General features: G+C 50.7%; 1 protein-coding gene across 11 annotated transcripts in view; it reads right to left on the bottom strand.

The window, feature by feature from the left end:
• The window catches only part of bscl2 (BSCL2 lipid droplet biogenesis associated, seipin), a 116,930-nt gene that overhangs the window by 23,842 nt on the left and 80,495 nt on the right, over positions 1 to 12,593 (bottom strand). For all 11 annotated transcript variants that reach the window (XM_059955165.1, XM_059955166.1, XM_059955168.1 and 8 more), the window contains one exon: positions 6,548 to 6,613. In XM_059955165.1, the coding sequence (XP_059811148.1) occupies positions 6,548 to 6,613 (66 nt within the window). The remainder of the gene's footprint in view (positions 1 to 6,547; positions 6,614 to 12,593) is intronic.

Raw genomic sequence — 12,593 nt, 5'->3', positions numbered from 1 at the left:
AACCCATCAGGTCAGGTGGCAACCTCGGAAATGAAAACAGTCGATGTTTCGGGTCGAGACCCTTCTTCAGGACTAGAAGGGGAAAGATGCCTGAATAAAAAAAGTTGGGTGGAAGGGAAGGAGGCTAGCTGGAAGGTGATAGGTGAAGCCAGGTGGATGGGAAAGGTCAAGGGTTGGTGAAGAAGGATGCTGACAGGGGGGAGAGTGGACTTTAACTAGCGTGGTGAGGCTCATGGCTGCCCCCAGCGCATCCTCGGACCGTGTTGGTCGTTGACTGCGTTTCAGCGTTTTGTTGTGTGTGTGACAAATAAAGCTCTTCTAATCTAAACAGCGGCGTCCAAGTGAAAGAACCCCCTCTGCACATCCCAGGGCCTGCTCACGGAAGGGAGGACCTGCGTTCCCATGCACGCTCGTCCATTACGAGCCTGTCGGATGACAATGGGTGATCGTGATCATGACTGCTCTCCATCTCGTGTTCTCGATACTTATTCATTTATTATATTACTTCTTTCTTTTCATACGTGCACTCTGGTTGAATTCCCAAGTTGGTGTGGTTTTTGACTGATTCATAGTGGTTATTGTTCTACTAAGGATTGCGTATGCCCACAGAAAAATGAATCTCAGGGTTGTATATGGTGACATACATGTACTTCGATAAAAAAATTACTTTGAGCTTTGCAGGCTTTGTTGACAAAGATACCCTGTATTTATATCTTATAATGCCAGAGGCCATTCAGCCCTTTGAAACCATGCTGATTCTCAGTGTGATGTCATCAGCCCCACTCCCTGACTGATTTCTCTGTGACCCATGGTCCTTACTCGCCCTTCACCTTCCCGCTGATCTCCTGTCGCCAGGGTTTGTGTTCAAATTAACCCTCATTCTGTTGTTGACAGACTTACAGCCATCCTTACCTGCCGGCTATAACTAGACAAGCTGTCGTTGTCTAACCTGACGTAATTGGCTGCCTTCAGATTAATGAATTAACCTATAAACTGTCTGGAGGGGAAAAGAATTCACTGTTAACGTCAAGCATTTTCACTGGCCATGACCTGATGACCTATTACTCCTGAACTTGGAGTAAGGTCAAGCCAAGGTTCTCTAAGATGTGGTTGATTAACTGGTTGGCACAGTTGTTTACTTGGAGGGGTGCAGGGACCGCCGTTCAGACCTCTGCGCCTGGTCTAGCTGAACAGATTTATTCTGTTGTTGCGCCTCCTTCTACGCTTTTGATGGAATTTGGACTCCGCTACCCTGGGGTGGGCGACTGACCCTCATGGTTTATTCCTCAATCCCTGTGTAGGGAATTCGGACTGGCTGCATCAGAGCCTCGGATGGTGCACAGAGTCAGAGGGCTGTTAGACTCGGCCCGCCCCATCGCAGGCACAGCCTCCCCAGCCAGTGAGGGCATTTTCAAGAGGCAATGTCTCAAGAAGGTGACTTCCATCTTTACGGGCTCTCACCACCTGGAACACGTGGCAGGAAGTACAGAGCCTGCAGACCCACATTCATTGCTTTAGGATCAGCTTCTTCCCCTCAACAATCGGATTTCTGAAAGGTCCATCGGCACTACCTCACTATACCTCACCTCTTTTGCTCTATGCATGTTACTTTTTGTAACTTACAGTAATTTTTATGTATTGCCCTGCACTGCTGCCATAGAGAAAATTTCAGGACATAGGTCAGCAATAGCAAACCTGATTCTGTACTATCTTGAGGTATGTGTGTCTGGCATGATCTGTCTAGATCAGGGGTTCCCAATCTGGGGAACACAGACCCCTCGGTTAATGGTAGGGGTCCATGTAATGTTCCTCTAAGACGTGTGCGCGCTCAGCTACGAGCACACAAAGGAATTTAAACTGTGCACTAAAGGTTGTCACCCTCTACCTCGTCGACATAAAACCATAAGAAATATGAACAGGAGTTGGCCATCCGGCCCGTCGAGCCTGCTCCGCCATTCAATAAGATCATGGCTGATCTGGCCATGGACTCATCTCTGCCTACCTGCCTTTTCCCCATAACTATGCAAAAATCTATCCAACCTTGTCTTAAATATATTTACTGAGGCAGCCTCCACTGCTTCACTGGGCAGAGAATTCCACAGATTCACCACTCTCTGGGAAAAGCAGTTCCTCATCTCCGTCCTCAATCTACTCCCCGAATCTTGAGGCTCTGTCCCCTAGTTCTAGTCTCACCTCCCAGTGGAAACAACTTTCCTGCCTCTATCTTACCTATCCCTATATTTTCTATGTTTCTATAAGATCTCCTCTCATTCTTCTAAATTCCAGCAAGTACAGTCCCAAGCGACTCAATCTCTCCTCGTAGTCTATCCCCCTCATCTTCAGTATATTCCACGGTCATACACAATCACATTTCCTTTTCTGGTTATGTTTCCAGACAGTGTTGAGAACGTGGAGTCTGCGATGATTTGTCTGCAGATTTTAGAACTGGCTTATTTACAGTGTTTTATTGAAGAAATTATTGATTCGCTATGTCAAATTCCAAGGCAGCAAAGTGTGTGAAGTGCAAAAGAATTGCTAGTTCACTTAACAAGAGAAAATCTGCAGATGCTGGAAATTCGAGCAGCCCACACAAAATGCCAGAGGAACTCGGCAGACCAGGCAGCATCCATGGAAAAGAGCAAACAGTCAACGCTTTGGCCGAGACCGTTAGTCCTTGGCCAGAGGCACTGACTGTTTGCTCTTAAAATGTACGCTGGCTGGGTGCTGAATTCCTCCAGCGTTTGTGTTGCTAGTTCAGACTGGCTTAGTGAAGCAGAAACTGCTACACCGAGAGCTCACGAGGTCAGGAATGCACAGCTACGAGAAATACTTACGTACAACGCAGAAACTGGTGTGAGCTGTGTGTATTGTCGCGATGCAAAAGCTGCTGGAGAATTTGAAACTGGGAAGAAGTGGAGTGATATTTGGAAACTTGCCTTTTTAAAGCATTACTTAGCAAGCAAATCACCTATGGGCAGTGTGCAAAAGCTCTGGTGAGAAAACCGTTCATGACCCGTTACAGGCCTGTTATGTATGTTTTGTGAGAGTTCATTCATAGCTTGTCACACCAGACGGCCAGCCAGTCTGGTGTTGTTTGGTTGATGTTGAGCAGGTCAGTGTCAGCTAAATCAGGTGAGAGTGGGCAGTGGCACAGAACGTGTTCGATGTTCTGCACCCTTTCACCACACTCACAGGATCCACTGGTCTTTAAACCCCACTTCACCATATTGTCTCCCGTCCCACAAACTCCCGCTCTTGCTCTGCTGGGAGTGCACCACTTCTGTCTGTCAAGCAATGCCCCCGGGGTCTGGCAACGTTTCTGTGGGGTCTTGCACTGTATTGTTTGGTGGGGTTCTGGCTTCTGTTTGTTGCCAGAGGTCAATCCTGTACGTTTGGGGGGGATGTTCCGTGTGGTAGTTCCTCCACTGTAGCAAAGCTTTTCCTCGATTTTAGGCCGTTGGAAACTGGCACATGATGATGTAGTGGGTGCCGTGGATCCGAGAGCGAAAATGATCAAACCCAGAGAAGATCAAAGTTCTTATTGACAATGTTTTGCTAGCTGTTAAAAAGAATACCCCTATATATAAAATTCTGAGTGCACTTGTTGTTGTCACCGGGCAAAAGAAATTGCACAGCACAAGATTTTTGCACATTATAAATTGGAGGGAACGTCGGGTCCATGGATTCAAAAAGGTTGGGAACCCTTGGTCTAGATGAAACACAAAACACTTCATCTCGGAACATGTGAAGTTAATAAACCACTCTGCATGTTGGTTCATCCCTCTATGTTAACTACACGTCCCTGGAAATGTTGACATTGTCCTTTCTATTGAGTCAAGTTGCTGGGGCAAATGGTGAACAGCAGTGACCCTAGCATTAACCCATGCAGAGTACTACCTTGGGTCAGCATGAGGAGATCCTGTTTATGACATAGCTTATCTAGCTTTGTATTAAATGTCTTTTCTTAAAGATTAAAAATTGGCTTTAATTGACACATATACATCGAAGAAAGTAGAGCGAAATGCCTCGTTAGTGTCAGCGAAGATCGTGCTCGGAGCAGACAGCAAGTGTTGTCACACTTCCAGCACACCCACAACTTACTAACCCTAACCCATACCTCTCTGAGATCAGAGCAGCAGGAGGAAACCCAAGTGGTCAGGTGTAAATACAAACTCCTTACTGGCTGTGGATGGAATTGAACCCCTAACAGTGATCGAGGAGCTGTAAAGCAAAGCGCTGACAGGCTAGGCTACTGTGCTGTGTGACTTTTGAAAAACTAAATACATCACATTGACTTCGTTACCCAATCTACCATTTCTGTTGCCTTTTTCCTGGAATGAAGGAGGCTGAGGAGGGGCCGGAGAGATTTATAAAATCATGAGGAGCATAGATGGGGTGAGAAGTCCCCATAGTGGAGTCAAAATGAGATACGTCTCTACCAGAGGAGGTGAGAGGCGCTCCTTCCCTCCGCTCGCCTGCAGGTCTCCCTTGGGCAAGGTGTAGCCCCTGCTTAGCCCCCGATCAAGGTCACGTGAAGCCATGGGAGTGGCTATTGGATGGTCGTATGAGCAGCCGGTGCAGATCACGAGTCCTGGTTATGTGACCACTGACGTCAGGGCAGATAGTCTCTGAAGAGTATTGGTGACGGAAAAACTTGGAAAATGTGTAGCTTGGGTGGATGTTGTTCTCTGATCTTGGTAATTTGCTGTTTCATCACCATATCACACATCGTCAGTGCGCTACTAACTATGGCGCGTCCTCCCAATGCCTGGCCCTTATGTACTTATCGGTCAGCTGATCGGTCCTTATTCTGGAAACTCAATTGTGACGGGGGCAGGAAATCTCGTCGCTGATTGGTTGCGTGGTGAACTTTAGGTAAATTTTAGACAAACTACATTGCCAAGAACAATCGTGGTCAAAGGCCATGATTGCCCATGTCACATGACACGACACATAATGATGATGGCAATGAGTAGAGGCTGAAATTAGAGGACCCATGCTTAAGGTAGGAGGAAAGAGTTTTAAAAGAGGAAGAAAGTACTTCCCACAGCATGGGTCTTGGGTATATGGAACGAGCTGCCAGTGGAGGTGGTGGAGGCAGGCACCATTACAACATTTAATACTTGGACAGGTCATCAAGTAAAGTCTTTTGTCAATTAACTATATACACGTATACCGCCAAATGAGACAATGTTTCTCTGAACCAGGGTGTAAAGGACAGTAGTACACAACACACAATAACTTTGGAAAGTAAGGATTAATTCTATGAATGAATTACACATAAACAAAGTAAAATGCATAAATTAAATATTGTCAGGTACGGAACAGATTAGCCGGTGACACTTCGAATACAATGTGGTCAGGGAGTTCAGAAGCCTGACGGCCTGAGGGAAGAAACTGTTTCCCATCCCGACCGTTCCTGTCTTTATGCATCGGTGTCTCCTGCCCGATGGTAGAAAGTCAAAGAGGATGCTGGATGGACGGGTGGGATCCTGGATAATACTAAGGGCCCCGCGTACGCAGCGCTCCTGAAAAATGTCCCCGATGGACGGTAGGGAGACCCCTACGATCTTCTCAGCTGTTCTCAGAGTCCTTTGTAGGGACTTCCGGTCCAAAGCTCGGCTGCTCCCAGACCAGATAGAGATGCAACTTGTCAGGACGACCTCAGTGGTGCTCCTGTAAAACTTGGTTAAGATTAGTGGGGGAGGGGCAGAGAGAGAGCCTCAATCTCTTTGGGAAGTGCTCGTTCAGGGAGGTGATACTGAGGGAGCTGGTAAGGTTGTCCATGACGTGAACTCTCAGGAAACTGGTGCAATTAACTCTCTCGACAGGGGAGCTATGTACTCGCAGAGGGAGACAGCTCTTCCTGAATCCACAATAATTTCCTTCTATGGATAGGAAAGGTTTAGAGCAGGGGTTCCCAACCTGGAGTTCACGGACCCCTTGCTTAATGGTATTGTCTCACAGCATAAAAATGTTTGCAAATCCCTGGTTTAGAGGGATACGGGCCAAATGTAGACAACTGGGACCATCTCAGACTGGCCAGCATGGAAGAGATGGGCTGAACGGCCAACTCTATGGCTGTATGACTTTATTAAGCCTGTCCACTCCTTTAAAATCAGCACTGGCTACGACAGTCAAAACTCAAAGTTGAACGAGTCACTTGCCTGTCTTGTTATGGGCGGCTTTTTGACAATTCTATTGCGATGCTTCCTTTCTATTAACTGTGAATGCCCGCAAGAAAACGAATCTCAGGGTTGTGTACGGAGACAGAGATGTACTTTGAGATACGGCCTGGCCCGCTGCCCCAGGTTCCCAGCATCTACAGTCTCTCCTGTTTTGCTACGGAAGGGAGGAGGGTTTCCGTGTGCTAAATTGCATATACAACTCTCTGCAGTTTCTTGCAGTCTCGGGCAGAACAGTTGGCAACAGACCCCTGAGGCAGCTCAAAGAGATAGGAAGTACTCAAGGGGATCGGAACAGACGAACTTTGGGAAGCTGCGGAGGTGTCCGACAACACTCCTGAAGTTTAAGATTGAGCTCTTACCTCCTGGAGGCTGTTCCTGCATGACAGGACTACCCGACGCTAGCCCGGTAGAGTGCCGCGACGTGCCTGAAAAACACACCAAAGATTAGATCATTTGATCATCGAGTTCCAATGTAACAGCGCCAGCCAGCGAAACGATTAAATGTGACAGGAACTCGGGCCGTTTGGCTGGGAACTGGGGAGGGCTCCTCACTGCTTTGGAGAAGTCCGAGCTGAGCAGGAGGCTTTCTGAGCCCCAGGTGATGGCAGGAGATGCAGCACCATCCTATGAAGACCAGAGGACAGAGCTGCAGAATTAGGTCAATCGACCCATTCCACCACGGCTGATTCATTTTCCTTCTCAACCCTGTTCTCTTACTGTCACATGTTACATGTTACATGCCTTATAAATCCTCAACGTAGCGCCTTTGCTAATATGCAACTGCCTCAGCCTGCCAAGTTAACCTTTAGGGAATCCTGCACGAGGACTCCCAGGTCCCTTTGCCCGTCCGATTTCTGCATTTGCTCCCAGTTTAGAAAAAAAGACACCTTTATTCCTTTGAGCAAAGCGCACGACCATGCACTATATTCCATCTGCCACTTCCAGTAGAGTCTGCTCTGCCATTCTTTTGCGGTTGATTTAGTGTCCCTCTCCGACCCCATTTCCATGCCTTCTCCCCTGGACCACGACATCCCCTTTGTGACGTCTGATTACAGGGAGGGTGAACCTGAGGTTGGACACTGACTAAAGCTCCCTCTGCACAGTATCACTGCACACTCCCAGGACAGGGTCCTTCCACTGAAGCAGTGGGTCCTCGGTGTGGTCTCCACTGCACTATAGAGTCCAAGTACATAGTACAAAGTTAGGCACATATATATCTAGACTAAGCATTTTTACTTATATGGTCAGCCCTCCTTATCCGCAAATTCAACCAACCGCGAATCGCGAAAACCCGGAAGTGCTCTTCCAGCATGTTGTTCGAGCATGTGCAGACTTTTTTTTCTTGTCATTATTCCCTAAACAATGCAGCATAACAACTATTTTACATAGCATTTACATTGTATTAGCTATTATAAGTAATCTAGAGATGACTTAAAGTATACGGGAGGATGTGTGTGGATTATCATGGATCGGGATTGAAAAAAATCTAAAGTTCTCTCACTAAGTCGGAACAGGTACATCTGGTATTATTTAGCGTCAGTTAGTCAAACGTTTGTCTTAGTATATAGTATATATTTCACCTTTCCATGCATATAGAACAATTAAGAACATATACTTCAGCGCCGGTCTCGGGAACGGAAGTTCTCGGGACTCGGAACAGATCGTTCCTGAGTGCGTTGTCCACCGTGCCGGGTTAATGTGAGGATTAAAACCCCAAAACCCAATAATTAAACCACTGCGTTGCTTAGTAATAATTGCAGCTTTCATCGGGGCAGAGCCTTTCTCACTTTATCCTTTAAAATTGTTCCGATCATTGACCGATGTAGCCTCGCTTTTCCAGGGACTGATGGCATTTCACCTCTGTCCGATCGCTTTATTATTTCCACCTTATTTTCAATTGTGGCCGTGATTATTTTCGTGAACAGAAACACTGCGGATTCAGAGCTCTACCGCCGGGTCCTTACATCCACCGCACTGAGACAGGTTAAACAAGGGCTGGGGTTCCGCCGGGTCCTTACGTCCACCGCACTGAGACAGGTTAAACAAGGGCTGGGGTTCCGCTGGGTCCTTACGTCCACCGCACTGAGACAGGTTAAACAAGGGCTGGGGTTCCGCCGGGTCCTTACGTCCACCGCACTGAGACAGGTTAAACAAGGGCTGGGGTTCCGCCGGGTCCTTACGTCCACCGCACTGAGACAGGTTAAACAAGGGCTGGGGTTCCGCCGGGTCCTTACGTCCACCGCACTGAGACAGGTTAAACAAGGGCTGGGGTTCCGCCGGGTCCTTACATCCACCGCACTGAGACAGGTTAAACAAGGGCTGGGGTTCCGCTGGGTCCTAATGTCCACCGCACTGAGAGGTTAAATAAGGGCTGGGGTTCCGCTGGGTCCTAGGGTCCACCGCACTGAGACAGGTTAAACAAGGGCCGGGGTTCCGCTGAGTCCTTACGTCCACCGCATTGAGACAGGTTAAACAAGGGCTGGGGTTCCGCTGGGTCCTTACGTCCATCGCACTGAGACAGGTTAAATAAGGGCTGGGGTTCCGATGGGTCCTAGGGTCCACCGCACTGAGACAGGTTAAATACGGGCTGGGGTTCCGCTGGGTCCTTACGTCCACCGCACTGAGACAGGTTAAACAAGGGCCGGGGTTCCGCTGAGTCCTTACGTCCACCGCATTGAGACAGGTTAAACAAGGGCTGGGGTTCCGCTGGGTCCTTACGTCCATCGCACTGAGACAGGTTAAATAAGGGCTGGGGTTCCGATGGGTCCTAGGGTCCACCGCACTGAGACAGGTTAAATAAGGGCTGGGGTTCCGCTGAGTTCTGAGGTCCACTGCATTGAGACAGGTTAAATAAGGGCTGGGGTTCCGCTGGGTCCTTACGTCCACCGCACTGTGACAGGTTAAACAAGGGCTGGGGTTCCGCTGGGTCCTTACGTCCATCGCACTGAGACAGGTTAAATAAGGGCTGGGGTTCCGCTGGGTACTAGGGTCCACCGCACTGAGACAGGTTAAATACGGGCTGGGGTTCCGCTGGGTCCTTACGTCCACCGCACTGAGACAGGTTAAACAAGGGCTGGGGTTCCGCTGGGTCCTTACGTCCACCGCACTGAGACAGGTTAAATAAGGGCTGGGGTTCCGCTGGGTCCTTACGTCCACCGCATTGAGTCAGGTTAAACAAGGGCTGGGGTTCCGCTGGGTCCTTACGTCCACCGCACTGAAACAGATTAAATAAGGGCTGGGGTTCTGCCGAGTCCTTACGTCCACCGCACTGAGACAGGTTAAACAAGGGCTGGGGTTCCGCCGGGTCCTAGGGTCCACCGCACTGAGACAGGTTAACCAAGGGCTGGGGTTCCGCCGGTTAAACAAGGGCTGGGGTTCCGCCGGGTCCTTACGTCCACCGCACTGAGACAGGTTAAATAAGGGCTGGGGTTCCGCCGGGTCCTTACATCCACCGCACTGAGACAGGTTAAACAAGGGCTGGGGTTCCGCCGGGTCCTAATGTCCACCGCACTGAGACAGGTTAAATAAGGGTTGGGGTTCCGCTGGGTCCTTACGTCCACCGCACTGAAACAGATTAAATAAGGGCTGGGGTTCTGCCGAGTCCTTACGTCCACCGCACTGAGACAGGTTAAACAAGGGCTGGGGTTCCGCTGGTTCCTAGGGTCTACCACACTGAGACAGGTTAAATACGGGCTGGGGTTCCGCTGGGTCCTTACGTCCACCGCACTGAGACAGGTTAAACAAGGGCTGGGGTTCCGCTGGGTCCTTACGTCCACCGCACTGAGACAGGTTAAATAAGGGCTGGGGTTCCGCTGGGTCCTTACGTCCACCGCATTGAGTCAGGTTAAACAAGGGCTGGGGTTCCGCTGGGTCCTTACGTCCACCGCACTGAAACAGATTAAATAAGGGCTGGGGTTCTGCCGAGTCCTTACGTCCACCGCACTGAGACAGGTTAAACAAGGGCTGGGGTTCCACTGGTTCCTAGGGTCTACCACACTGAGACAGGTTAAATAAGGGCTGGGGGTCCGCTGAGTCCTTACGTCCACCATACTGAGACAGGTTAAAGAAGGGCTGGGGTTCCGCCAGGTCCTTACGTCCACCACACTGAGACAGGTTAAATATGGGCTGGGGTTCCGCTGGGTCCTAGGGTCCACCGCACTGAGACAGGTGAAATAAGGGCTGGGGTTCCGCTGAGTTCTGAGGTCCACTGCATTGAGACAGGTTAAATAAGGGCTGGGGTTCCGCTGAGTTCTGAGGTCCACTGCATTGAGACAGGTTAAATAAGGGCTGGGGTTCCGCTGGGTCCTAGGGTCCACCGCACTGAGACAGGTTAAACAAGGGCTGGGGTTCCGCTGAGTCCTAAGGTCCACCGCACTGAGACAGGTTAAATAAGGGCTGGGGATCCGCTGGGTCCTAGGGTCCACCGCACTGAGACAGGTTAAACAAGGGTTGGGGTTCAACTGGGTCCTAATGTCCACCGCACTGAGACAGGTTAAACAAGGGCTGGGGTTCCGCCGGGTCTCAAGGTACACCGCACTGAGACAGGTTAAATAAGGGCTGGGGTTCCGCCGGGTCTTTACATCCACCGCACTGAGACAGGTTAAACAAGGGCTGGGGTTCCGCCGGGTCTCAAGGTACACCGCACTCAGACAGGTTAAACAAGGGCTGGGGTTCCGCCGGGTCCTAATGTCCACTGCACTGAGACAGGTTAAATAAGGGCAGCGGTTCCGCTGGGTCCTAGGGTCCACCGCACTGAAACAGGATAAATAAGGGCTGGGGTTCCGCCGGGTCCTAAGGTCCACCGCACTGAGACAGGTTAAACTAGGGCTAGGGGTTCCGCTGGGTCCTAGGGTCCACCGCACTGAGACAGGTTAAATACGGGCTGGGGTTCCGCTGGGTCCTAATGTCAACCGTACTGAGGCAGGTTAAATAAGGGCTGGGGTTCCGCCGGGTCCTAGGGTCCACCGCACTGAGACAGGTTAACCAAGGGCTGGGGTTCCGCCGGTTAAACAAGGGCTGGGGTTCCGCCGGGTCCTTACGTCCACCGCACTGAGACAGGTTAAATAAGGGCTGGGGTTCCGCCGGGTCCTTACATCCACCGCACTGAGACAGGTTAAACAAGGGCTGGGGTTCCGCCGGGTCCTAATGTCCACCGCACTGAGACAGGTTAAATAAGGGTTGGGATTCCGCTGGTTCCTAAGGTCCACCGCACTGAGACAGGTTAAACAAGGGCTGGGGTTCCGCTGGGTCCTTACGTCCACCGCACTGAAACAGATTAAATAAGGGCTGGGGTTCTGCCGAGTCCTTACGTCCACCGCACTGAGACAGGTTAAACAAGGGCTGGGGTTCCGCTGGTTCCTAGGGTCTACCACACTGAGACAGGTTAAATACGGGCTGGGGTTCCGCTGGGTCCTTACGTCCACCGCACTGAGACAGGTTAAACAAGGGCTGGGGTTCCGCTGGGTCCTTACGTCCACCGCACTGAGACAGGTTAAATAAGGGCTGGGGTTCCGCTGGGTCCTTACGTCCACCGCATTGAGTCAGGTTAAACAAGGGCTGGGGTTCCGCTGGGTCCTTACGTCCACCGCACTGAAACAGATTAAATAAGGGCTGGGGTTCTGCCGAGTCCTTACGTCCACCGCACTGAGACAGGTTAAACAAGGGCTGGGGTTCCACTGGTTCCTAGGGTCTACCACACTGAGACAGGTTAAATAAGGGCTGGGGGTCCGCTGAGTCCTTACGTCCACCATACTGAGACAGGTTAAAGAAGGGCTGGGGTTCCGCCAGGTCCTTACGTCCACCACACTGAGACAGGTTAAATATGGGCTGGGGTTCCGCTGGGTCCTAGGGTCCACCGCACTGAGACAGGTGAAATAAGGGCTGGGGTTCCGCCGGTTAAACAAGGGCTGGGGTTCCGCCGGGTCCTTACGTCCACCGCACTGAGACAGGTTAAATAAGGGCTGGGGTTCCGCCGGGTCCTTACATCCACCGCACTGAGACAGGTTAAACAAGGGCTGGGGTTCCGCCGGGTCCTAATGTCCACCGCACTGAGACAGGTTAAATAAGGGTTGGGATTCCGCTGGTTCCTAAGGTCCACCGCACTGAGACAGGTTAAATAAGGGCTAGGGTTCCGCCGGGTCCTAATGTCCACCGCACTGAGGCAGGTTAAATAAGGGCTGGGGTTCCGCCGGGTCCTTACGTCCACCGCAGTGAGACAGGTTAATCAAGGGCTGGGGTTCCGCTGGGTCCTTACGTCCACCGCACTGAAACAGATTAAATAAGGGCTGGGGTTCCGCCGGGTCCTTACATCCACCGCACTGAGACAGGTTAAACAAGGGTTGGGGTTCCGCTGGGTCCTAATGTCCACCGCACTGAGACAGGTTAAATAAGGGCTGGGGTTCCGCT

This window comes from Hypanus sabinus, chromosome 31 (assembly GCF_030144855.1).
Source record: "Hypanus sabinus isolate sHypSab1 chromosome 31, sHypSab1.hap1, whole genome shotgun sequence".
In the NCBI taxonomy this organism is placed as follows: domain Eukaryota; kingdom Metazoa; phylum Chordata; class Chondrichthyes; order Myliobatiformes; family Dasyatidae; genus Hypanus; species Hypanus sabinus.
Note: the sequence above shows the minus strand (reverse complement) of the source record. Positions and strands in the feature narration are given on the sequence as shown.